Source organism: Equus przewalskii, chromosome 29 (assembly GCF_037783145.1).
Source record: "Equus przewalskii isolate Varuska chromosome 29, EquPr2, whole genome shotgun sequence".
Classification (NCBI taxonomy): Eukaryota; Metazoa; Chordata; class Mammalia; order Perissodactyla; family Equidae; genus Equus; species Equus przewalskii.
This window is the reverse complement of record NC_091859.1, coordinates 38,872,362-38,898,028: the sequence shown is the minus strand read 5'-3', so window position 1 is coordinate 38,898,028 and position 25,667 is coordinate 38,872,362. Positions and strand designations below refer to the sequence as shown.

Here is a 25,667-nt window from a genome sequence, read left to right as displayed (position 1 = left end):
GAAGAGACCTCAGGAAGAGAGCCAGTCCTGGCTCCCTTGGAGTATGATGGTGCCCTCCCCACCCCCACCCTGCTGGTGCCAGGCCTGCCCTCCATCCCCAGGCCTGTGACTGCTCCCTGCTGGATACCCTGGGCAGCGCCAGCACCGCAGGGCCTCTCTGCTCTGATGTCACCATCGCAGCCGGAGCTCATGCTCCTCACTGAAGGATCGGCCAACTGGAATCTCGCAGCAGGCTCCATGAGGGTGGGGCCCTGCCTTTCTCCTTTCCCTGGGTTCCTTCCAGAACCGAGTCTAGAGCCCCAGCCCTAGTGCTCAGGTTTTGCAGACACCTGACTGTCTTTGAGGCAGCCACTCGGGCCCTGCTGAGAACCTCAGCCACATGGATTCCGGTTGAGGTCCCAAATGTCACCTGACGTTTGCAGGGCATTTCACGCTTTACAGAGCTCTTCTCACAGTCGCTCCTGTGGCCCTCCCAGCAGACCTGTGAGGTTGATAATGTTTCCCCATTTCACAGTTAATGAAACTGAGACTTGTAGTCGGAGGTGTGTCCACGGTCACACAGCTAACCAGTGGCAGAGCCGACTGCTGGCCCCAGTCCTCTGTTTTTTTCCTCGGGTTGTTTTCTCATGCACCTAATCAATGAACAAAGGTTTGGGCCTCTCTGCTGGGCAGGCCCTAAGCTAGGAATATAGAAGTGGGAGAGGCACAGGCCTTGTACCTGAGGAAGCAGTGTGGGAAGGGCGGCTCTAAAGCGCCACTGCCATGTGTTGGGGTCTGCCCCTCAGGACAGTATGCTGGTACCCGTTAGCACATGAGGAGACTGCAGAGGTCGTAGAGGCCGGGCCAAGCTTCATGGAGGAGAGCGCACTCAGCAGGGCCCACACCCACACCAGGAGGACAGGGGCAAGCATGGGGCTCGAGCATGCCTGTGGCCGGTGCTCCCTCAGCCTTTGGGAAGGGAAGCCAACTGCTGTGCTCTGGTTGGCTGGGTCCAGGGTTGAAGGAGGAGGCTGGAGGTGAGAGGCAAAGGGGGCATTGGTCTCTGAGGGGATGGGCAGGCTCCCCGCAGCGGTCCAGGACAGGGGGACTTCTCAGAGGGACTGGTGGTGGCTCCTAGAAACCAGCCTGGGCCGTAAAGGGTGGGCTTTGCAGGGCAGTGTGTGTTGGTGGGGAGGGGAGGTCTTTGGGGGCTGATGGAGCATGGTGTCCAAGCAGGAGAGGAGGGCGGTGTGGACACAGCCTGCCTGCCTCTTCCAGGCATGTCACTTTCTGCTGGAGACAAGGGCAGGTCCTCTCCATGCCCCCAGGCCTCCCCCCAAGCCAGCACAGGGCGCACTTCTTTCTGGTCCCTGTGCCACGTTTTCTTTGCCACTTGGTGACATATAACAAGAGAAGTGGCATTGCATTCTCTAGCCAAGGATCTGGGAGCCTTCCAAGTGCTGGGAGAACACGATGCTGTCGCTGCTGCCTGCTGCTGCGAGCTTGGCAGGGGCCCTGGAACCGAGAGGCCGCCTCTGCCTCACAGCAGAGCTGAGCAATGAGCAACGCCTGCTGCCCCCAGCCAGAGCGTGGTGCTGCTGTGCGCTGTCTGGAGGCCAGTGACACTGACCAGGAGGCAGTTTGGCCAAGGGAAGTAATGGAAGACAGCCTTCCTGCCCAGCGAAGCCCAGAATTGGTGCTTGGTGCTGTGGGGGCTGGGGGGGATAGGAGAGGCTACGCTTGGCTGCTTCCTGCTCTCATGCCCTCAGGCAGATCACTTACCCTCACAGAGCCTCAGTTTCCTCATCCGTAGGATGGGGTCAGGCTAATGAATGCCTTTCTCCCCACTGTGAGGACTGAGATTGTGAAGCCGTTATTTTCAACATAAACCCTCAGGCAAATGTAAGACCTCTCAGGCTGGTCACTGTCACAGGGTAGTCACATCGGAGGCAGTAACTTGGTGGGGGGGGGGGGCAGGTCTGAGGGGCTGGGTGGCCTGAGGCCTCTGGAGGAGCTGCCCTCCAGCTGGACCTGGAAGCTGCAGATTCATGCTCTCTGAGAGCACTGGGGAATGGGGTGGGGGGGGGTGCCCATATGGATGAGGCATCCGAGGCTCTTAGAGGGGCAGGGCTTGTTCAGAGTCACAGCTTCTTTTGTCCCCTCAGGCCATCTGGATGTGAGCAGCCCTTGGGCCCACCCCAGGGAGCTCACGTTCTCTGTAGGAGGCACCCAGGCCCAAGGGTTCTGGCCCCAACCTGATGGTATTTCCCACCCCTGCCAAGGAGGCAGGGCCTCCCTGGTGAGAAGGGGCTCTGCAGCAGGGCACCTGCATCTCCTTCACCCCTCAGCAAGCAGAGGCAGGGGCAGCCTGGGGCTGGGCTGAGACGGGGCAGCCTGGCCACAGAGGGGAAGTGATGCAGTGGGAAAGGACCCGACCTTTGAGTCCCACTGACTTGGGGTCTGTGGCCAACATACAGTGTGACCTGGGGCAGCTCTTCCCGTCCCTGAGCCCCATGGCCTCCTGGGGTTCTTGTGAGGCTCAGGGAAACCAAAGAGCCTGATGCCATGCCTGCTCCATATGTGCCGTCCCCAGACAGTGGCCCAGAGCATTCATTGACCGGTTGTGCTCAGGGTGTGGTGGGCGGGGGTGGCGGTGGGGAGTTCTTGAGATAAAGTTCTGCCCCTCCCCATACACACCTGGTGCTGGGCCTGCCTCTCTGACAGGACCCCAGCACAAAGGGACCCTTTCCATAAGGCACCTGCTGGCTTAACCCCCTCCCTACAGTCTCCCCTGGGGCCCTAAGGGAGAATCATTGTGAAAGGACTTCTCACAGACACTTGGAGACCCAAGGGGCAGAGGAGGAGGGACCGAGGGAGACAGTGTGATGGCCTGCCAGGCCCTGCACCCCCCAAATCTGTGAGTCCCACCTGAGTGTGATCCTATGGACTGGGGGCTACTGAGGACCAGCTCTGAGAGGGCGATGGGGTGGGCAGTCAGTCCCCTGTGCCCCTGACCTGGACAGGAGGCAGCCTTCCTTGGGGCCCAGAGGCATTTGGGGGACCCTGGGAGCTGACATTTGGTAGATGCCTGGTCTGACTGCATAATGGCCCTGCAAGGCCAGGCCCAGGGGGTCGTCCAGCACTTGGTCCTCCTCTACTATGCTCGGCCACTGGCTCCTCAAGGGCTGGGCCTAACCCCCCCCCCCGCCCCCCACCACCTCCTGCTGACAGGGAGAGGACCCCACAGATGTGGGTATCCTGGGAGCAGTGGTGGGAGAGCTCAGGGCCCGCAGGGCTGCCTGGCTTGTCCCTTATCCTTCTGAGCTTTCCTCTTTGTAAAGGGGGAATCACCATGCCTCCTCCCCGACAGGGTTGAGGCAAGGGGTGCAGGCACATGCGGGGCACAGGGCCCTACAGGTGGCGAGGGTCGGTACTGCGTGCTGCTGTTTTCCTGGTGCTGTGCAGTTCCCTGGGCCACATTTGCTCCTCCCAATAGGTCCTCAGGGATCACTCTCACCTCCAAGGTCTCACCAGGCCCTCCCTGACTCTGGCATTCCTTGCCACCCTTCTCTCCCAAATTTTCCTCCCCAGCACTTCTCACCTCCCCACCTACCATATGGTTCCTCTGTCTCCTCAGAACCTAGAACAGTGCCTGGCGCATAGTAGGTCTCAGTAAGTATTTGGTGAATGCACATGGAGTCGGCCTGTGCCTGCACACACAGCCAAAAGCCTGCAGGAGGCTTAGAGCTGGCTGGCTCCTTGTCCCTCCTGGGTGGTGCTCTGAGTGAGGCCTGAAGGAGGGCCGGTCCCTGGGGAGGCTCCCTGCTCTTCCCTCCCCACCCAGGCCTCACATCCTTCCACCTTCCACACCTGCAGGCCTGGACCCCATGTGGGACTTCCACTCCCTGTGGCTGAGATGTTAAGGGGCTGGGGTCTTCTTTCTGACCTCACATAGAGGGTCCCATCCCCCTTCCCAGAAGAGAGAAGTGCTGGGGCAGCCCTGGCCGGGCACCCCTGGAGTGCTGGGTTATGTGTGTGCAAGTGCGTGAACCCGTGTGTTGGGGGGGGGGCGCGGAGGATGGGGGTTTGAGGATAGGCAGCTTGGGCCTGTGAAAACTCAGGCATGGGTTTTGTAGCTGTTTCGTGGAAGGGCATGACCTGCCCTTGCACAGTTTGGGTTCAAGGGGAGAGAGGCCAGGGGCTCTCTGGCCTCCCCAGGACTTCGTACTGATTCACCTGCCTCTCCTGCCCCTCTGCCAGTGTCCAGAGGCCAAGCATCACATCCTTCCCACTGTCCCCGGTGAGGGGGACTCTCTAGCAGTGTCCTGTTTGTCAGAGCTGAATACACAAGAAAGGCAAAAAGAATCTACTCTGGGGATGTGGGCTCTGTGACAAAGTAAGACGGGGGAGAGCCAATGGGAAGCACACTTGAAGCCCTCGGCCCCGCCCGGCTGGCCAAGGGGGATGAGGAAGACCAACAGAACAGTTCACACCGGGAGCCCCTTTAAGAAACACAAAGCCTGGTTTCTACATGCACATACACGAGAATTTAAAGCACAAAACAAGACTGGAATTGTTACTGGCGCCCTGGGTTCTTGTCGTCCCCCAGGATAGAAATCAAGAGAGACAAGAAGCAAGAGTGAGATGATAGAAAATGTATCAGCTTGTGCACAAGGGAGCCAATCACAAAAAGCGAAGAAGGAGGAGAGAGAGAAGCGAGTGGCTCCCTGAATAGCCATACTGCGGGGGTTTATCAGGCTGGGGCAGTCAGTGTGTCTTCCATCACGGCACGTAGAGGTGGGGTGGTGCTTGTGCCTGTGCTGTCACACAGCATGCCACTTCATGCGTCACATGTATCATTAGCACGCTAGCTTTTCACCCGAGTGTGACTTTTACTATGGTAATGAGGCAAAAGGTCACTTTCAGCCAACTCCTGGGTGCTAGGGTGCACTAGCCACTAGCCTCCAGGAAAGTCCCCAGGCTGGGAATGTGGATCTTGGCGGTTTCTATCTGATTCTCCTAGCTTGCCGATTGGTTGGTGGCCCCATCCTGTTAGGCCAGGGGCCTTGCGCTTCTGCAGCCGATGACGCTCTATCTCGTTAGGCTGGTTCCTGTCTCAGAATGGAAGACTCCAAAGAAAGAACAGGCTCCCTCTGGGGATGGCAGGGAAATGCCCCTTCTTACTCATAGACTTCTGTATTGTTTGAGGGTTTTTTTCATGAGAATGTCTTCGGGTATTACTCACAGAATTAGAAATAAAGCTAATTTTTAAGTACAGAGTGCATCCCGGGTCTCAGAGCACTTTCACATCCAGATCTGGGGGGCTAGGCCTCTCTGCCCCAGGGACTGCCCCGCATGACCCTGAGCTTATCCAGCAGGCCCAGAGTTTCCTCACTTCCCCACCCTGTCCCTGAGGCATGAAGGGCACAGCCACGCTCCACAGACCCTGTCCAGGCCCCTTGTGTGTGCTGGGTCCTCGCTTTGCCCCTCAGAGCCCGTTTCTCCATCTGAAAAACAGACATCATAATAGTATCTGTTTCAGAACTGTTGTGAGGGTGTTTTGGGGGGATTTGGGGAACAAAGATCAAGGGAGACTCCCTTTTCCCTGACAGACCCCAAATTAATCTCTTTTTGTGTGTGTGAGGAAGATTCGCCCTTAGCTAACATCTGTTGCCAATCCTCCTCTTTTTTTGCTTGAGGAAGATTAGCGCTGAGCTAACATCTGTGCCAGTCTTCCTCTACATTGTATGTGGGACACCTCCACAGCATGGCAGGTAAGTGGAGTCCGCCGGCACCCAGGATCCAAGCCTGTGAACCCGGGCCCCCTAAGCAGAGCGCATGGAACTTTAACCATTCAGCCGTAGGGCCAGCCCCCTAATCATCTTTTTTAAAAAATTCATCAGTGAATGAAAACTTGAGAACACTAAGAGACAGATTCAATTAGAAGGGTTTTCAGCAACAAAGTCCCTTATTTTCTATTCAAGAATACATTAAGGTGATGATATCAAATTATTTAAAGTAAAACTATTAAAAGAAGGAAAATTTGCAAGAATCACATTGATTTTAGAAACTTTAACTCCTCTCTCTTGTCATAGTCAAAAAGTGATGTAGAAGACGAATTAAGAAATTAATGAACTTGAACTATTTTTTTAAAAAAAGAATGCATTGAGGAATAACCTAACCCTGACCACATTGGTCTGATGGTGAAATTTCTTAACTGCTAAGTCGTCCAAGCAGAGATTTGAGACCTTCCCCGTTTAGGAGGCACAAGTGAAAATGTTTGTCTGGGGTCAGGCACCTGCACACACCACCGACACAAATCCCACAGGCCTTTCGCTGTGGCCTGCTCTGTCCTCCGCACCTTCCCAGTGCAGGCACATCGCGGCAGCCAGTGAGCTCCTGTCAAGCACGTGACTCTGCTCCTCCCTCAAGGCAGCCTGCACCAAGGTGCAGGACTGGCAGAGCTACAACTCTCCCCCCCGGGGCTCGGGGCCCTGAGGGCCACCTCCTCCACTCCCTGCCAGAGGAGTCAGGGCAGCCACAGTGAGACAGGCCCGGTGCAGCCCAGGCAGAGCTGGCTCATGGAAGTGACTCCAAACCTGGCCCCACTGGCCCACCTTCTCCCGGCTCCTGGGTCCCACGAGCCTCAGCGTGAATGTCTAGCGTGAGGGTTAGATGAGACGCCAGATGGGTAGTAAGAGCTCTGCGGTCGTGAGGGGAGCAGGTAACAACAGCACCAATAGTGATAGGGTGGGGACTGGAGCCCCGTCTTCCAGCCTTACTCCACCCTCCACCCCATAGGAGGTCCTTCCCTGCCCTGGCTCCTCCCCAGGCTCCTGGCTCCCCACCCCCTCACCACACACCCACCCTCACACCCACACCCACCACCCCACACCCACTTCTCCTTTGCAGCTGCCCCACCGCCTACACCTTCCTGCCACGGAGTTGTTGGCCCATGGGCAGAAGATGGAGAGGCAGTGGCCCAGGGCTCCTCAAGGCCTGTGAGACTCTGTGAGAGCCCTCAAGCTCCCCCGAGTCAGAAACCCGGGGACCAGCCTTGCTCCCTTCTCTCCACAGCATCACCCTTTCCTCCAAAAGGACTGCCAGATGGTTTCCCTGCCCCGGACCATGGAGCAGCCTCCTCGCTGCTCTGCTCACCCTGCCCGGTCTCCAATTCCACAGCAGCCAGAGAGAGGGGCCATCTAAAGCGCAACTCAGGATCTCGCCCCCAACTCAAACACCTCTTGCGGCTCCTCGCTGCCCGGGCCTGTGGCCCGAGGCCTGGCCTGGCCTGGCCTATCTGCAGCCCCAGGCTCCCTCCCTCTGCAGCATCCCTAGGCAGGGCCATGTCTGTCCCCAGAGAAAGCTTCCCCTGTCACCTCTCCCTGCCTTTGCCCTGCCTGGAAGGGTTCCCTCCCCCTTACAGCTGCTAAAAATCTACTCCTGCCCCCAAGCCTCTCTCTGCCCCGTGGACAGTTCCTCCTTCCGCTGTGCCCCCCATCCCTGAATGCTTAGGGATCTGGCATGACCACCATGAGGCACTCGGTGCTGAGGCTCCATGTCCTTCAGGGAGGGGACAGCAGGTGTCAAGGAAGGCCGAGGGGCCTTGTGTGTGTCTGAGACAATCTGAGAGACACAGGTGAGAGACAGGTGGGGGAACCCAAATGCTGGGCAGTGGAGACAGGAGGGGCCTCAGTGAGACAGAGAGGTGAGCAGACCAGGACACACACAGGCCTGGGAAGAAGGAGTCGGGGTGGGTGACTATTGGGCCTTGGTCTGTCTGTCCATCTGTTGATCTGAGTCTCCTCCTGCTTAGGATCTGGATACTGAGCTGTCCCTGGACCCTCAGCTGCCCTCCCCCTCCCCCATCTGTGCCCTCCTCGCCAGCCAGAGCTTCCTCACTAACACGCAGACCTGACTCTGACACTCCCTGCTTAAGGCCCTGGTGGCTCCCCAGTGCCTTTGGGCCAGAGTCCAAGCTCCTTAACCTCAGTCAAGGCCCAGGCCCAGCTCTCTGGGCCCAGCACTTCATGGCCTTCGTATTTGGGCCTCAAGGCCTCTGCACACACTGGGCCCCTCCCCTATCAGGGTCCCCTAGACCTCGCTCCATCTGCAAACACGTGTCTCCTCCACAAAGCCTTGCTGTCTGCTCTGTGCCGATGGACTGCACTGACATCGCTGCTGTGAGCCATCATCTCCCCCACCACCATCACCTGTGCTTATGGGCTGACCTTGGGGAGCAGGACAGAGAAGGCCACCCAGAGGTCTGTGCCCTAAAGGGGCCAATACTCTGCTGCCCAAGAGCAAGCCCTGGGCTCAGCGCCAAACTTGTCCCAGTGCCTAGCAGAGGGCCTGCCCAGTGGGCGTCTGGGGAGGTGGTTGAGTGGTTGAATGGAGGAATCACAGGTAGAAAGAGAAGGGCTGGTGTGCAGGGCCCTGGGCACCGGCTGAAAGTGGTCCCACCCCAGCGAGCGGTCCCACTCCAGCAGGCAGAAGGGCGGGGCGGGGCAAGGGGGCGGTGACCCCTCCCGGCTTCCTCCCCCGGGGCAGGGAGACCAGACTCAGTCCCAGGTGGGTGCGCGCCATCAGCAGCATGAGGCGACCGGCGAGGAGCCTGAGGGGCAGGGACGGGACGGCGCCCACGCAGTGCGCCCCGGCCCAGTGCTTCGACCCGCTGGTCCGCAAATGCGTGGCCTGCCATCTCCTCCGGACACCCGAACCTGGATCGGGTAAGAGTCGACCCGCTCTGACGGCCGGACTGCGGGGCAGCGCTGCGCGGGGGGAGGAGGGTCCTGCCACGGAGGCCCCCACCCTGCCAGGGCCGCAGGCACGGCCTCCACCTGGCCCAGGTCGGGGGGAAGGGGACAATGGGTCGATGGGGCGCTGTGGGCAGGGGCCCGATGGGGACCAGACATCACCGCGTGGCCCTCACCGTCCCCTCTCTCCTCTTCCCCATGTCCGCCCCGCCCGGCTGTCCCTCCCCTCCTGGCCCAGCCTCGCCTCCCTCCGACCCTGCCCCTCCCCGGCCGTCCTTCCCCTCCGCCCCCTGCTCCCCTTCCCCGTCCCCTCCTCCAGCAGCCGCGGGAAGCAGCCTGGCGCCCGGGACGGCGCTGCAGCCGCAGGAGTCGGTGGGCGCCGGCGCTGCCGAGGCCGAGGCCACGCTGCCGCTCCCGGCGCTGCTCTTCGGCGCCCCGGCGGGGCTGGGCCTGGCGCTGGCCCTGGTCCTGGTGGGCCTGGCGAGCTGGCGGTGGCGGAGGCGGCGGCTCCGGGGGGCGGCTGCCCTCGAGGCCCCGGACAGAGACCAGGACGGTGAGTCCGCGTCTGAGGGGACCTGAGAGAGTCACAGCAAGCAGGAGTAGGGCAGGCAGAGGAGACATTGCCTTGGGAGTTGGGGCAGTGTGAAAAGGGGAGGGGGGGAGCGGTCTGAAGGGAGAGTCAGGGCTGTAGGGGGTGACGCAGACGGAGGGGGGGAAAGCGCGCCCTCTGAGGATCCTAGGTGGAGCAGGGAGACATAGTCCTGCCCGAGACCCAGTCCAAGTGAGGGCCACGGCTCTGGCCTCCCAGACCCCTCCCAGGAAGAGGCACAAGGTTGGGGAGCTGGGTCTGAGGAGGGGTCTGTCCTGCCCTCTCTGGGATGGCCATGCTGGCTCCCACACTTCCTCGGCCTACTGTCAGCACACCCCATTTTGCCGGCCCTCACAGCACTTCCTGTCCTGAGGGCCAATCACGTGCCACTTCTCCCCACCCTGCAGTGGGGAGAGCTGTCCCTCCAGAGAGGCTTCCAGAACAAGGAACAGTGGAAGGCTGTGACCCAATCCTGACCCTGCATTCCCCCTTATGCCCCCCACCCCCCAGAGGCTCTGGACAATGTCATCGTCCTCACCCCTGGACTCCTTGATGTCAAAACTCCTGTCTGGCCTCCACCCAGAGAAGACCCAGACGCCACCCCACCTGCCCACAGCGTCCCTGTGCCAGCCACAGAGCTGGGCTCCACTGAGCTGGTGACCACCAAGACGGCTGGCCCTGAACAACAGTAGCGACAGAGGGGGCAGGAGGTGGCCCTTGCCCTCCCTGTGAATTGGGCTATTCACACCGGCGCCCACCTGCCCATTTTCTGGGAGCCAGCCTGCTCTCCAGCTAACCCTGCAGAACCACAGACAGACACCACAGACCACAGTGTTCAGGTGACATGGCATCGCATGGCATGCTGGCATTTGACTTAAAACCATACCATTTTTGGCAGCCTTCGAAGGTTGTGGCTGAGCTCCTGTGTTTTTGAGCGGTTGTGGCACTTTGAGTAGCAGGTTTTTCTTTTAGATTGGAGAAGCCACCATTAAGCCAGAATGAGTCTAGGAAAAGGATCAACTGATGTAGGACGCTTAATTTGTATCTGAGTGTCACATTTCTTTAATACTTGCTCTCTGCGCTGTTCTGCTTTTAAACTGATGCAAATGGCAGCAATGAGCAACCAACTGACAGGTTTGCTTTGGGATTTAGTACGAGACGATTTTAAGAAACAGCCTAGATTGTGCTGATTCTCGTGTGTCTGTGCCCTAGGGTCAACCTTGAGCTTGGCCCAATCTGCTAGGACCTATGATGCCATTTTCACCCTGGAGGCAGCTTCCAGAGCCCAAGGCTTGCACTTGGGAGGAAGTCTACAGCCTCTGGGGCTGGACTGCAAGCTCACGCTGAAGGCACACTGACAGACATCTCCCTCAGAGACCACTGGGGTCCCAGTGGCCTCCAAGGCACACTCAGCTGTACCCCGAGCAGGGCCCAGGACCTGCAGGAGGCTCCTTCATACAGAGGCCAGGGAAGGCCTGTGGCCTTGAGCCAGCTGGACCTGATGTCCCTTGAGCTCTCTTCTCTCTGTGGCCTGCCCTCCCCATGCACTAGGCTCTGGGTGCTGGGATCACTTGGCCATTCTGTACCATGCCCTGGGGTCACCTACCATCCAAGTGAAACTATTCCTGTGACAGCGGTGCCCCTTGCTGGGGGGCCTGGAGTGGAGACCTTCTCTTTCAGCACTGGACCACACTGTACACTTGGTCAGCTGCTTCCTCTCCTGCTGGCCCTTCTACACAGGGCAGGAACCTCCTGACCCAGACTCTGCCCTGGACAGTATCCTTGGAACTTGTCATGGCTTAGCGCCCTTGGAAGGAGCACTGGACTGGGAGTCAGAAGATGGAGTTCTGGTCCCCTTTTGTCCCATTGTAAGGCCTTGGCCATGTTCTGTTCCATGTATCAGATGCTTTCTGCCTACGCTTTCTGACCTACCCGTCAGAGCTGCCCAGTAGATACCTGCCCTTCCTCCCCACCCCTTTCCCAGCTCAGAAGACAGCAGCCAGCAGCTTTGGAGCCCCCACAACCTGGACACTCACATCGAAGTCTCTGCCTAGCCACCCTCTCCCTGAGCCCATCTCAGATGCCCCTCCCCCCCAGGCTGCCAGGTGGCTGGGGTGAGGTCAGGTGGCAGGCCCAGAATAGGCCCAGTCATCCACTCCCCTCCCTCTCAGGATTGCAGGAGTCTGAGCTATTCCCGGCCACCTCTATCTCCCACCCCACCTTCTCCACCATAGCCAGGGGCTGGGCCCCGTAGGTGAAACAAGCGGGTGAAACCCCTCTGGGGCCCAGACATGCAAACCTCTGGCACCACTGGGTCCTGGCTGAACCCCTGGGTGGTGTGCAGCTTCCCCTCTGGTCTCAGTTTCCTTTCCTGAAAAGCGAGGAGTTGGAGGCAACGTTCTCCTCCTGGCCTGTGGCCCTCAGAGGAGAAGGACTGGAAGGAACTTCAGAGAATCCTCACTCCCCTCATTTTACAGATGAGGAAACTGAGGCCCAGAGTGGGCAGAGACTTGGCATCATTGTCATCCAGCAAATAACAGAAGGGAAGTTCCTTGGGGAAGAACCAGGAGCAGAGGTCTGGGGAGAGGTGGGCAAGGAGGGGGTCAGTCTCCCCTAGTCCAGAAAAGGGCCTCACCTGCCAGGGGCCTCCAGTCTCTGGCCCTCTGTCCTGCGCATTGCTTTCCAAGGAGCCTTCTTGAGGTCACTGCATTTGATCTTCATGGCGGCACCTGGAAGAGAGACATGAGCGTTTGTGTTTGCTTTAAAAAAAGCATTTTTCATTTTAAAAAATCAAGGTGTGCTTTGTAGACACTTTGGAAAGTTCAGGAGAGTAATCCAGGGTGGAGTCTATGCAGAAATGACCCATAATCCAGCAACGCCAGGCCCCTGAGTGGTGGCTTCTATGTAGCTGTAATCGTACTATACATATAAAGTCATATCTTGGCCATCATTTTTGGTGAGTTTTGTCTTGTTTTCAAATACTTCACATACAAGGTTTTCAGCATTTGTAAAGTTTTCCACTTGAGGGTTTGGTTATTTTTGGTTTTTACTATTGTGACTGAGACAGTAGGGCCTCCACGTACGTAAATCTTTGCCTGAGTCTGTTTCCCAGAAGATGAGTCATTGCAACCAAAGGCCTTGACCTTTTTTGAGGTCCCTGTTGGTCAAATTACTTTTCTGAAACTCTGGCCCGGTTCACCTCCACGAGCAGGGGTTATATGGCCCATCTTGCAGATAGGAAGAACGAGGCCCAGAGAAGGGAAGGGATCTGGCCCAAGATGCGAAAAGCAGTGATGGATCTGGGAGAGATCCAGACTCCTGCCCCTGCCCCGGGCGCCTGTCCAGAAGGTCTTTGACCCAGCTGCCCTCCTTGGGAGTGGCCAACGCCAGGGGTTGTCTCCAGGCTTTCCTCCTTGTCTTCATCACTACTCAGAGATTTCTCTCCCGATCTGGTCTCTTTTTGCAATAAGAGGGAGCCCAGCTAGACTCTGGAACAACTGCTTTTTGGGGTAGGAACTCGGGGAAGCAGTTCCCCCTCCCCCGGCCTGTGTTTCTGGCCAGTTTTTCCTAAAAGAGGGTCTGGTTTCCCCAAGGTCCCCAGGGCCCTGGCAGGTGGAGGCGGGGCTGGCTGAAGTCTCAGTTCCTCCTGGGGCTTCCTGCAGGCCCTTTTCACTTCCTGTCCTGCTGCCCCAGGCTCCAGGTTCAGGGTGGGGGTGGGCAGGCCCAGCTGGTGAGGCCAGGGAGGAAGGACCTGACCCCTTACCTCCCTCTGTCTCAGCAAGGACGGCCCCACACAGTCCTTGCCTTTAGAAGCTGCTGGCATCTCTCCGAGCCTGTCTCCCCATCTTCAAAATGGAGCCTGAGGGGCAACCAGCCGTCCCAGATTGAAGAGGTCATGTGGCAACTAGGGTCTCCACCCAGGAGTGCCTCCACCTCCTTCCTTCCTGGGGACCCAGACACTCCCTGCCCAGAGCTCGCAGCCCTCAGGTATTCCCCCTGTAAGTGAGTTTCCCAGAGCTGGTCTGAGGCTCCGGTCTCAGCAGTTACCACCTCTATCCCTCATCCATTTACTGCCCCATCGGTCACCCCAGATCCTTGACATGCCTGCTCTGTGCCAGGGCCATGCTGGACAGAGCCAGGCTCTGCTGGCCACAGTCCAGTGAGAGAGACAGAGTGGGACACAATAAGAGGACAGAGTGATCCTTGCCAGGGCCGGGGAGTGCCCCGAGCAGCTGGGGGGACCAATCCAGCATCCAGGGAGTACTTGGAGAGCAAGAGGTATGCCCCAAGTCCTGCCCGGTTTTCTGCTGGAATGGAGCAGAGAAAGGGCACTCCTGGCCCAGGGAACTGGCTACAAAGGTGCAGAGGAGAGGGGCAGGACGATCACGAAGCAGGAGGCAGGGGCAGGGGCTGGAGAGCTGGGCACCACGGCCTCTGAGTGCCAGGCAAGGCTGTCATTACCTTCCCTGTGCCTGTGCCTGCCCCGTGACACATAGGGGCACCTACCCTCCAGGCACCCAGTGCTCACCCTTCCCTGTCCCCTCTGAGAAGCCACCAGACCTCTCTGGCACTCCCCTGGGCACAGGGTGGGAGGTCACTCTCATTTGCCCTGTTGTGGATGGCTCCTGCTGAAAAATTCTTCCTCTCCCAGAGCTGAAATCTGACCACTCTCCAGTCTGTGCCGCTCCCCGGCTGCCCGGTCCTGACTTGGGGCAGGGAGTGGGGGCGGGAGGCGGGGGTAGGAACAACTGCCCAGGGCCACGCGGAGTGTCGGGGAGGAGCCGGGGCACACAGATGTAGCGTTCCTGGCCCGTGCTCTTTCCCGGGATTCTGCAACGAGGGGACGCTGCCCATGGGACTCTTCAGGGGTCCCGGGGCCCAGAGGGCCTCTGAGCATCTCCTCACTCCCTGAGCTGCAGACAATCTGGGGTCCAGGCCCGGCCGTCCTGCCCGCATCCAGAACAGTGCCAGCGACCCGCCGAGGCAGGCGAAAGTCTGTCTCCGCGGCTCCTGCGGTCAGCCCCGCCGGTGGCACCTTGACCGCCGGCCGACGGGCGCCGGGAGGCGGGGCTGCGGGCCGGGGGGTGGGGCCGGGGCTAGGGGCGCGGCCGGGCGGGGTCAAGGAGCTGCCTAGGGGCCCCAAGCCTCAGGGTTGCAGGAAAGAGGCGGGGCCGGAGGCAAGTGGAAGAGATGGGTTCAAGGCCGAGGGGCGAAGAAAAAGGGAGGTGCCGGTGAGCCGCGGGACTAAGACCCACGGCGCACTCTTCAAACTCTGGGTCTCCGCGCTCAGGCGGGTCCCTGACCGCATGCGCGTCCCCAGCCAGGAGGGGCCCGGACGCAGGTCATGGCCCTGACTCTGGGGCAAGGTCGGGGTGCGCGCAGGAAGCCTCTCCCGGGACTCTGGGCTGGAGCTGACCTCCGAGTTGTGTCCCCGGAACGGATGGGCTTGTGGGGCAGGCGGGCCGGTCCCGACTGGACGCGCTGGTCGGTCGCCGCCGAGCCCAGTCCTCTCTGGGTCTGTCCCGCGCGGCGGACCTAGCGGGCGGCTCCGGAAGGCACGTTCTTTACGGCCTTTGGAGGGTCCTGAAGGGGGAGACTATTAGGGGTAAATAGGGCAGAGGGATTAGCTGAGACGTCTGGAGTGGGAGTCCCCGAGGCAGGGGAGGGGAGGCCCGGGGACAGGGTGCGTGGGGAATTGGCCAGGAGGCTGAGCCCCAACTCCCAGCACCCCCCTCCCCCCATTCCGCCTCTCCCTCGCGACCTCAGGAGCCCGGGCGCCCCCTCCTTCCCACAGGCAGCTGGAGCCTGAGTCACAAGCTGCCTCTCAGGGAGACAAAGGAGCCGTGGGTCCTCCCCTCCAGACCCCCTCCCGGTCCTGACGTCGCATCTGCGCCAGCAGGGAGTCCATAGTCCCCTGGAGTCTCTGCTTCTTGGGTAACCCTCCATCATGGAGGAGGCGGAAGCAAAATGGGCTTGGGAATGAGGCCTTCGAGGCTGGTGGATGGCGCCGCAGGGGCCATCGCCATCTTCTCAGCACGGGGGGGGGGGGGGGGGGGGGGGGGGGGGGCCGGGGAGCTGCCCACGAGGCTGCATGTACCTGGGTGTTTTTCCGTGGGGGGCCCATCAGCTTGTCCCTGCAGCCCATCTTGCAGATGAGAAAACCGAGGCATAGAAAGGTTGAATGGCCCTATTAGAGCGGGAATTCCATCCCATGTTAGTCTGGCTTCAAAATGAAGAACAAGTAGGAACTCTCCGTGTGAGAGGCTGGAAAGGCATTCTAGGAAGCAGGAACAGCCTGTGGGAAGTCCTGGAGGCTCCTGTAGGAGTCAGGGCCGGGCAGGCATAAGGCAGGAGTTGGGCAGGCATTGGTGTGCTGTCAGGGTGTAGGAACACTTCCCTGGGCTCCGTGCTGGGCTCCTCCAGCTGCTTTCTGTACTGAACTGGCCAGAAGGTAGGTTTGGGGCTCACAGTACAGGTTCCAGGCCAGGCCCTGGTCCTTCCTGGCTGTGTGCCAGTCATGGAAAATCATTTCCCCTCTCTGGGTCTAGAGTTTCTAGAAAATCCCAAATCCCCTGGCCCAGGGGTGGGCAGACTGTCACCCACCATCTCAAGTGGGGACTCTGAGGCTGGTCGCAAGCTTTCCCTAATGTCCACGACCTCTCAGGACCCTGAGCCTTGCACAGCAGAGCTGGGCACTAGGAGAGAGCTCAACAGTGAGGGAAGAGTGTGTGTGCCCAGGGGCATCCACACTGACACACTCGTGTACATATGTGCCCACAGCTAGCCCCAGACAAGCACACTCTCGCTCACATTCGTGTGCACACTCAGACACCCGCACGCTTGAGCTGCCAGCACTCGGAGCTGGGGGTGGGGCGGGTGCCCTTCAGGAAGAGACACGGCTCCTTTGCCCGCCCCACGGGGCTTGCTGCAGATGCCAGGGGATATTTTAAGCCTGGATCAATGGATGACTTTGGTGACAAAGGCTTGAGGGGGCAGGCAGAGGAGACAAGGGGCAGGTGCTCCGGTGCCTAGCTGCGGAGAGAGAACCCACAGTCCAGGGAAGGCGGCCTGGGCAAAGGGGTCCCTCCTCCGCTGGGCTGCTCCATCTCAATCCCCTTTCACAGCACCTGGCTGGGCACCTGGGGAGCAATGTCAGCTGAATGGATGGTCAGATCCCAGGGCTCAGCCAGTTAACCACAATCTGTCTTTGCAATTGCCCTTTTCGCCTCCCCCCTACCACCCCCAACAAGGCTGTGTATTCATAGGAGAAGGCATTGAGTGCCTGGCAGAGACCTGGTAGATGTGTGCGTCTACGGATGCTGGCTGACCGCTGAAGCAGACTGAGATGAGGAGGAAGCCATAGGTGTGGGGAGGAGCTGGGAGTTGGACATCAGTCCCTGGGGGGTGAGGGGGCTGGAATCCATCTCATTGGACAAATGGATATATAAACATAAGTGTATATATATATATATATATATATATATATATATATATATATAGGCAGGACCCGATGGGAGTCAACATGAGAGGGCAGCTGAGCAGAACACCCAATGATGCCAGGACAGTGGGGCAAGAGAAGGGCCCAGGGAGGGGGTGAAATCCAGGGGAGAGCATTGAGAGACTTGCTCTGGACCCAATAGTGTCACCCTACCTGGGAAGAGGCCACAGTCCCCACAGGGCAGAGACAAGCTTCTGTAAACCTAATGCCCAGCAGGGGGGTAAGAAAGGGGGGAGAAGTGACCCCCCTCAGAGCCTGGTAACCTGGAAGGCAGCTTGGCAGTGTGAGGTGGGGGCATTGACACAAACCAGATAGTTCGTGCCAGGAATTCTATTCCCAGGAATCCCCTCTAAGGAAGCAGAAAAGGATGCACCAGAAAATATAGCTACAAAGTTCTAAGCAGAATAAGAGACTGAAAGTTTGACAGCAGAAAGTAAACTAGAAACCAGTTACAAAACAGTCTGTAAAGTGTGACACAGTTGAGCCTCAGCTGTCCCTGGTGATGGGATTAAAGCAATTTCATCTCAGTCTTTTGCTCATCTATTTTCTTTTTCTCTAAAATTGTGATAAAGTCTTTTAATGGGGTGAGGTCTGCTGGGCTGGATCTGAGGCTGTTTGTGGGTGGATGGGGGGGGGGGGGGCAGGCTGTCTTTGGCCAGGCACAGGATTCACCCTGAGGGGGAGGGCCTTGCAGGAAGGTCACCACTTCCTGTCTCAGCCCACTAATACCTGAAATCAGCCTGTCAGCCCCTCATCCCGGCAACAGAAAGACTTGATCCTCCTTTAAATGTAAATCCTTCTCCTTCTTCCTGCCTCCACCTCCTCCGTTTTTATAAGCTGATCCCTGTCGCTGAGTGAGGGGAAGATGCAAAGGGGAGCAGGAAGAACCCTAGGAGCCCAAATTCTTCATCTCATAAAAACTAGAGACTAGAGTCACTTCATTCATTCCTTCAGCAGATATGGAGGAGCCTGCGCCGTGTGGGGACACGCAGGGTGAACTGGACGCCCAGTCCTTGCCTTCCTGGTGTTCCCATCCGGACAGTGGGAGGTACCATATTGACCTCTGCCTCCTGGAAGGGGCGATTATGAATCTGCTCCCCAGGATGAGTTTTTGACGTTATGACGAGAAATTGAGGCAGAGAGAAGCAAGGCGCCGCGGCCTGGCCACATTTTCCAGTTACACCCAATTTAGAGAAGAAGATGGAGCCACGCTCCAGGCCAGGTCCAGGTTCCATGCCCGCCCCCCAGTCTCCTTGACCCTGGGCTAGAGAACGAACCCAAAGGTCCTGCGCGGTGGCCGTCTGCCAACGGCCCCGCCCCGCCCTCCCCATCGCAGACGGGGCTAGCCCAATCCCCTTCACCTCACCGGAGGGGCCGAGAGATCCCGGGAGGGCGCCCGCCAGGCCATGCCCATCGCTGTAGCGGTGGCGACACCCCCAGACCCCAGTCCGGCGTCCAGGAGGTTCTGGGACCAGGGCGCGCGCCCCGGGGTTAACGCTGCGCCCCAGGCAGCACGGAGAGAACTCATACTTGGCCCTCTGCGGCGGCTCCGTAGGAGGTTTCCTTCCCATTTGACAGGCGGGAAAATCGAGGCGCCAAGAGGGGCAAGGGTCTGCCTCACGTCACACCTCTGCCTCGATCAGAACTGACGGAGGGGACGCGAAGGAGGTGGTGGTGGGGCAGCAATGAGCCCCCGGAGAGGCTCTGTCCCCTCTGTGCGCACCTGTAAAACGGGCGCGCCGGTGGCGGGCCCGAGGTCCGAAGTAACAGTCCCGAGGGCCGGGAGCTGAACCCCCTGGAGCGCCTGGTTCCGAGGAATGTTTTTGGGCGGCTTTCGGGGAGGGTCCCCGGTGGGGCGCCCCAGCCGCGCGGGCCCCGCGGCGCCCCTGCCCTCCCCTCGCGGCCGCCGCGCTCCTCCCCCGGCTCTGCCTCGCGCCCGCCCGCCCTCCTCCCTCGCTCCCTCCCTCCCGCGCCCGCCCGAGCCCGCGCGGAGCCCGAGCCGCAGCCAGAGCGCGGGCAGCGCGGAGCCGGCGGCGGGAAGACCTCGGTGTCAGGCGGCCCGCCGCCCCCGCTAGGCCCGGGACCCGCACACCCGCCGGGCCGGGGACAGGCCGGGGACGGCGCGCAGTTGAAGACCCGCCGCACGGCCCGCGGGAGTCTCAGTGCGCGGACGGGCCGGCTCGGGTCCGAGGGGAGCCCCGGCCGAGGACGTGCCCACCGGAGGTGCGGCCCCCCGAGCTCCCGGCCGAGCCCACCTGGGGCTGGGGTGCTCGGAGGAGGCTGACGGCCGAGGAGGCGTCCGCCGGGGGCGAGCGCGATCCCGGAGAGCGCGGAGGAGCCGGCCGGAGCCCGGGCGGGAGGGAGCCTCGGCGCGCCGCCATGCGCGGGGCGCTGTAGCCGAAGGCGCGGGCCCGATGGAGCGGGCCGGGACGCGGGGGCTGCGGGTCGGCCGAGGCCCGCCGGGGCTCCGGCTCGCGCTCGGGCTGGCGCTGCTGCTGGCGCGGCCGCCGTCGGGCCGCGCGGGGGCCCCCGAGGCACAGGAACCCGCAGCACCCGGGACAGAGGCCCCGCCCGGGGGCGACCGCTGCCGCGGCTACTACGACGTGATGGGCCAGTGGGACCCGCCCTTCAACTGCAGCTCGGGCGCCTACAGCTTCTGCTGCGGCACGTGCGGCTACCGCTTCTGCTGCCACGACGGGCCGCGGCGCCTCGACCAGAGCCGCTGCTCCAACTACGACACGCCGGCCTGGGTGCAGACCGGCCGGCCGCCCGCGCGCGCCCGCGACACCGCCGCGCCCCGGGACCCCAGCCGCGAGCGCAGCCACACGGCCGTCTACGCGGTGTGCGGTGTCGCAGCGCTGCTCGTGCTGGCCGGCATCGGGGCGCGCCTGGGCCTGGAGAGGGCGCACAGCCCGCGCGCGCGGCGCACCGTGACCAGGTGAGCGCGCGCCAGCCCGGGCCAGGAGCCGGGATCCCCGCCCGCCCAGCCTGGACGGCCCTGCTGCCAGCTGGGCGTCCCCTCGCGACCCTTCATCCTTCCGGCCTCTCTGGAAACTCTGGTCCCCTCAGCAGGGTCCTCCTCCTGGTGTTTCCTCCCTGTCTCTGTCTCCACATCTGTGTCCCCACCCCCACCCCCCACTTCACGGAGGGCGACAGCTGATACCTCCGTGTCTCTCCTTGACCTTCCGGCGGAGCAGGCAGGGAGGGCTGATCGTCCCCGGCCAGAAGGCACAAGGTCTGCGCGCGGGAGAGGGGGCCTGGGGCCGGCCCCACCAGCGCGGAGTGAGGGTTGTGGGCTGACAGAGTGTTGGCGTCTTGGGCGGAAGGGAAGGGGCCTTTATTATAGCTCTGGGCTCTCTCCCCTCCTGCTTCTCTCCCCTTTTCCCTCCCTCCTTCCAGCTCCCTCCGCACCCCCCATAGCTGTGACTCAGGCCTGACCTTCTTTCCCTCAGGCCTCCCCCCCAACCCCACTCAGTAACCCCAGGCGGAGGTCAGGGTCTTCCCCCCGCGCAGAAAGGGTGCGGAGGGCGCAGATTCGCTGCTGCTGAGGACAGGACAGGTGCCGGCTGAGTTCTGAGCATCGTGTGAAGTGAGCTCTACAGGACCCAGGGTCCCTTCCTTAGCTGGGATGGGGATTCGGATTCTGTGTCCTGACCTTGGAGCTCTTACTCACACCCCCACAACCCCATGCCCCAGCCCACCTCTGTGCCCTGCGGCCTGCGCCCTCCTCACTCACCCGGGTTCGGGCCCCCTTGGCCATGTGGGCTGCTGACACAGTGTGCGACAGGCTGGTACTTAGAAGTCATGATAGAGAGAAGTGCCCATGCCTGGGTGGGCAGGTGAATGCTTCCCCCTCCTAGACCTCAGGGGCAGGTGAGGAGGGTTTCCTGGGCACTCCACAGCGCTCTTGCCCGCCCCCTGCCACCTAGCCCCTCCCCCGGACTCTGTAGGGCAGAGCTGGGGCTGGAACCCGGGCCTCAGCTCCTACACTGCCTCTGCAACATGGAGGCTGTCAGCCTGGGTGCTGGATGCTTCAGCCTGGGTGCTGGATGCTGCAGAGGCAGGGCCCAGGTCTCCTGGGCTTGGAGTCCCTCATGTTGGGTGAGGGGGAGAGGACAGGTCATGTCCTTGACCAGGATGGGGCAGCAGGAGCTGAGGGCCATGATGGTGTAGAGGAGGTGACTGGGGCAGCGTAGCCGACATATTCACCTGGAACCCACTTCATCCGCAGGGCACAGAGAAGCAGGTCTGGTTATGCCTGAGGAAGAGCTGCCCCACCCCTGATGTGCTGTGTGGCCTGGGACAGTCCCTTCCCCTCTCTGGGCTTTAGGTTTCCATGTGCCCTGATTTCCTTTTCTCCTCTGGGGAGACCTGGAGCCCCACTCGAGCTCATGTATGAGTGTATTCTGAACCCCTGCCCTCCTCCAAAATCTCACCTTTAATTCTGCCGTGTCGGGGTTGATGGGCAGGGAAGGCTTCTCCGAGGGCTCGGAGGGGAGCTGGAGTCTGTCCCTGGAGAAATTCTGCGCAAAGGCCCAGAGGCATGGAAATTACTCAGGTGTTTGGGAGAGCTGACTGGTGGATGCTTGCCAGAGATGAGACCACAGGGGTGGACAGCTGAGGAGTGGGCAGGACACAGAGGTCAGCTCAGATGGGCACTAGGAGGCTTTGAGCCTGCCACACTGCAGCCAAACTGCGCCCACGCCAAGTGTGTCCCACCTCCAGTGTCCTTCTTCATGACCCAGCCATTTGAGGCCCTGGCCCCAGAAGGAGGGTCAGACCAAGCTAGGAGAGAATCACAGGTTTGGGGCACTGAAGGCAGCTGGGCTGAAGGCCGGGCCCGGCTGTCTGTGGGGAAGGCTCAGTCAGATGCTGTCACAGCTGAGTGGGGGCTGGGTGTCCTGGTACCCGGGGAGGCGGCTGCCCAAGGTCACACAGCCTTTGGTGCCAACCTGCTACTAGGGGATCTCCTGGCTCTCTCCTCCCCTCATCTGTCTGTCCTCCATACCTGTGCTGGTAGCAACGTCCCAGGACCTGGTAGAAGCCCCTGCTGCAGGAGGGGACTTAGGTAGGCAGAAAAAGAAGGCTTCCTGGAGGAGGAGGGATTCTGGTGGAGGTTGAAGAGTGAGCAGGAGTTCTACGGGAGGAAAGGATGTTGTCAGCAGAGAGAGCAGCATGAGCCAAGTCCAGGAGCCTGATAGGCTCACAGAGCTTGTGTTGGAGAGGAGGCTCCACTCGGAGGGTCTGGGAGAGTGGGCTCCAGCAGGGGAGAGGCGGGGAGCCTTTGGAAAACAAGGTGGCCCTGGTTACATGCGACCCCATTAGAGTTTCCTGATCTGTTCTGGGAAATGGCTGTGTTGGGGCCACAGGTTGTGCCTGGCAGGAGAAACTAGCTGTGTGAGATCAATCACAGGGCAGAAGGGAGGCCCAGAGAAGGTGAAAGAGCTGCACGCAGGGAGACAGTGCTGGCTGGGCTGGCCTTTGATGGGCAGGGCCTGGCAGACAGGAGAGCAGGGGACTGCGAGGCCTGCTTCTCACCATTCTCTCCCCACAGAACACTGACAGAACTTCTGAAGCAGCCAGGCCCCCAGGAGCCACTGCCTCCACCTCTGGGCCCACCTCTGGGGAGCTGTGTCCAGGTGCAGATGGGCGATGGCCTCCCCGCGGGCTCCCCCCACAACGGCACAGGTGAGTGGGCTGCTGGGCAGGCATTTGTCATCTACAGCACAGGGCCCCCCTCGGCTGCCTCAGGCCGGGGAGCCGGGAAAGGGGTGTGCGGAGGGGTAAGAGTCGGTCACCTCGGCTCGGGAGTGGAACCTGCTTCCCAGATGGAAATGCTGCCCACCTCTGCAGGTGTGTGAGCAGGGGCTGGGCTAGCAGGTCAGCCCCCTTGGTGGAGAGGGACCCTCCCAGGGATCCTGCAACCCCTAGCCTCAGGAACTTCGTGAGGAAATTTCCAGATTCAGGGATCCCTGGCTGAGGCTGTGGGTCTAGGCTCTGGCTTGGTGCCCTGGGGTCTGCCTGGCCTCCTGTAGGTCTTCTCTTCCAAGAGGGCGCCTCATTCTTGGCCTCTCACTGGCCAGGCGGACTTGACAGCATCCCCCACTCCCCCATCCTAATCTGAGGATTAGAATCCTCAGACACTCCCTCCATCTCCGCGGAGGGCAGGGCCTGGGTCAAGGGCCTGGCTGGAGCCAAACATTCTGGCAAGTCCTCATCCATTAAGTTAGCACCCACTCAGGGCTGGCTGCCACTATCCCTGTGATTCTGAGCCAGGCCCTGTCCCGGGCGCTGGTGATTCCGCCGTGAAGACCGCTTCTGCTCTCAGTCTCCCCCAAAGAGCCATCCCACAAGCTCCCATGGAACTGCCGTTGGGGAGGCGGCTGCGAAGAGGTGGTTGTGCAGGTGCAGTGTCCTCGGGTCAGCGGCCGACTCTCACTTTACTTGTCCCCTCCCCCCTCCAGACAAAAAACGCCCCAACAACGCGCCGCTAGGGCCGGCGACCCCCGGACCCCCGCGCGGCCCCCGGCTGCAGGGCGGCGGCAACAGGACACTGCAGCCCGACTACGCCAAGTACGCCACCCTCAAGGCCGCGGCGCTCAAGGCCGCAGGTGAGTGGCCGGGTTTGTACCTGGAGCGCCGGGTCCACTGCACCCCAGATATCCGAGTTCCTAGATTGCAAAGCTCCGGTGTCCCAGTTCGGAGTTACAAAGTTCCCAGCCTGGCGGGTCAGCGGCTCCAGCCAGTTTCTGTACCGCCCCTTGCAGCCAACCAGCTCCCACGCCTCGGCCGTACCCCACGTCTGACCGGCGCCCGGCTGGGACGCCACCGCGCAGCCAGAGCGCCGGGCGAGAAAAGCTGGGTCTCCCGCGGCCTGGCCCCGCCCCGCCCCGTCCCCGCCTCCCGCGGCCTGGCCCCGCCCCGCCCCGCCCCGTCCCCGCCTCCCGCGATCTGGCCCCGCCCCGACTCGCCCTGCCCTGTCGCCCGCAGAGGCCTCCCCGCAGGACTTCTACCAGCGGTTCCCCGCGACCGAGCCCGCCCCAGTGACCCTCCCGGCGCGGGCCCCGCGGCCTCCTGAGGACTTGCCGGCGCTGCTCAACGCCTGCCCCTGGGCCCCGCCGGGCTACGCGCCCCCCGCCGGTGCCGCCCCGTCGGGCCACTACAAGGCCTGGACCGCCGGCCGCCCGGCTCGGCTCGCCCCCCGCGGCCACCTGGCGGCTCAGGCCTCCCCCGCGCCCCGGCGGCCCAGCCATGCGCCCCGGCGCCAGTTCAGCGTGGAGAAGCTGCCCGAGGCCTTCAGCCCGCAGCCTCCCGGCCTTTACAGCAGCGCGAGCCGCGGACCCCGGCATCTGAGCACCAACAGCAAAGCGGAGGTCACCGTGTGAAGACGGGGCCGCTGGTTCTCCTGAGGCATCGCATCGCCAGGAGCCTTCGTCTACCCGGAGTCGCCATCGGCCCGGTCCAGGGACGAGGCCACGGGGAGGGGCGCCGACCAGAGGCCGGCCCTTCCACCTGCCCAAACTGGACTGCGGGCTTTGGAGCCTGCAGGGCTAAGAAGGGGCCTACTGGGTAAGGCCAGTGGTTCTGTCCTGGGGGTCCCAGGGCCAGGGTTCCTCGTGTAAATAAACCCTTTCCTGTGGCCCCCACCCCAGAGAATAAAGGCGCCCCAGCTTGGCTCTGAGAGGCGCTGATGGCGGAGGCATTGGTCATTGACTGGACAGACGGCAGTGTGGGCAGAGAGCACAGCATGTGCAAGAGCAGAGGACTGCTCCCGGGAGCCGCTAGGCCTGTTCTGGAAGCCAGGGGGAAGTGGCTGCAGAGGGTGATGGGGCTGAATGCCAGGCTTAATGTGCATAGCAGTGGGAGGCCTGGGAGAGGGGGCAGTTAGGCTCCAGCCATCTCTAGGCTCAGGCACAGGGGAGGGGGTCCGTAGCCCTCCAGAGGGTCCATGCCCCTTACTGGAGGTGAGCCCCCTCCAGGTGGTCACCAGCTCTACAGCTTGAGTTGGCTTGAGCCTGGCTGCTCCTCATAGACATAGCCTGGCCCTGAGCCGGCCCCTGGTCTGCAGGCCACTTGGCCAGCTTGGTCCAGGGCCACCCCCCTAATGGGTGTGGGCAGTGGGCCGGGCAGACAGCTGGCGCTCAGGATGGGGGAGCCTCCTCCCAGTAGATGCTCTGGGGGAAAAGGGGATGGGGATGCTGGACCCAGAGCCTTGGCAGTGCCCCCACCAGGGTGCACACCACCCATGCTTGGCACTACCAGCTCACCCGCTTCCTGCCAGGCAGGCTCCCAGGGCATTGCCAGCAGCCTGCATGCATCAAGTTCCTCTGTGCCAGGTACTGATGGGGAGGTTGAGACCTGGGCTGTGCCTCTCCTTGTGACCTCAACAAAGCCACACAATTGGGCCTCAGTTGCCCTCCTGTGTACCCTAGGCGTGGTATACTCTTTTAATAACAATGGTCACCATTTGTTGCTGCTTTCCTTCATTTAATCCTCACAAAAGCCTCAGGGGTGTGTAGCTTTACAAATGAGGACCCTAAAGTTTTGAGACCTAAGGAACTTGCCAAGGTCATCCAGCTGACTTCAGTTTAGGACTGTGTATTCTGCCACCACTGTGACACCGATGGTGCAATGGCAGTTGGGAGAGAAGGGAAGGTTATGAACATGTGTGTTGGCACAGGGGCCCCTGCTCCCAGGGTGCAGGCAGTATCAGACATTCCTCCTGCCTGCCAGGCTGCCCCGAGGCCCCCACTCACCAGCTCTTCACCTGTAGGAGGGTCCACTTCCCTGAAGGCTGTTGAGGAAACCAAGGCCCAGAAGCCCTGGTCCTGCCTGCAGTGATCGT

At 61.2% G+C, this 25,667-nt stretch overlaps 2 protein-coding genes and 1 long non-coding RNA gene across 7 annotated transcripts; 2 read left to right on the top strand and 1 right to left on the bottom strand.

Moving 5' to 3' along the window:
• The first annotated feature begins 8,467 nt into the window (after positions 1-8,467).
• Positions 8,468-12,274, top strand: TNFRSF13C (TNF receptor superfamily member 13C). Of its 3 annotated transcripts, none has more exons than XM_070599601.1 (3): positions 8,468-8,708; positions 8,974-9,288; positions 9,835-12,274. In XM_070599601.1, exons 1-3 carry the CDS (start codon positions 8,573-8,575, stop codon positions 10,014-10,016), a joined length of 633 nt encoding a protein of 210 aa, XP_070455702.1. In that variant the 5' UTR covers positions 8,468-8,572; the 3' UTR covers positions 10,017-12,274. The 3 variants fall into 3 exon arrangements, with proteins under 3 accessions (XP_070455702.1, XP_070455701.1, XP_070455700.1); XM_070599600.1 differs by having other exon boundaries at positions 8,505-8,708; positions 9,058-9,288; XM_070599599.1 differs by having other exon boundaries at positions 8,508-8,708; positions 9,055-9,288.
• LOC139080244 (uncharacterized) lies at positions 10,192-15,641 on the bottom strand. The gene is made up of 4 exons (XR_011534575.1): positions 15,422-15,641; positions 14,741-14,920; positions 11,960-12,053; positions 10,192-10,328 (listed from the first exon to the last, which is right to left on the bottom strand). It is a non-coding gene; the product is annotated as an uncharacterized lncRNA (long non-coding RNA).
• Positions 15,642-18,955: 3,314 nt separating this feature from the next.
• Positions 18,956-25,291, top strand: SHISA8 (shisa family member 8). Of its 3 annotated transcripts, none has more exons than XM_070599595.1 (4): positions 18,956-19,760; positions 22,377-22,510; positions 23,287-23,433; positions 23,813-25,291. In XM_070599595.1, exons 1-4 carry the CDS (start codon positions 19,237-19,239, stop codon positions 24,205-24,207), a joined length of 1,200 nt encoding a protein of 399 aa, XP_070455696.1. In that variant the 5' UTR covers positions 18,956-19,236; the 3' UTR covers positions 24,208-25,291. The 3 variants fall into 3 exon arrangements, with proteins under 3 accessions (XP_070455696.1, XP_070455695.1, XP_070455698.1); XM_070599594.1 differs by having other exon boundaries at positions 19,094-19,760; positions 23,590-25,291; XM_070599597.1 differs by lacking the exon at positions 18,956-19,760 and adding an exon at positions 21,278-21,890.
• The last annotated feature ends 376 nt before the right edge of the window (positions 25,292-25,667 follow it).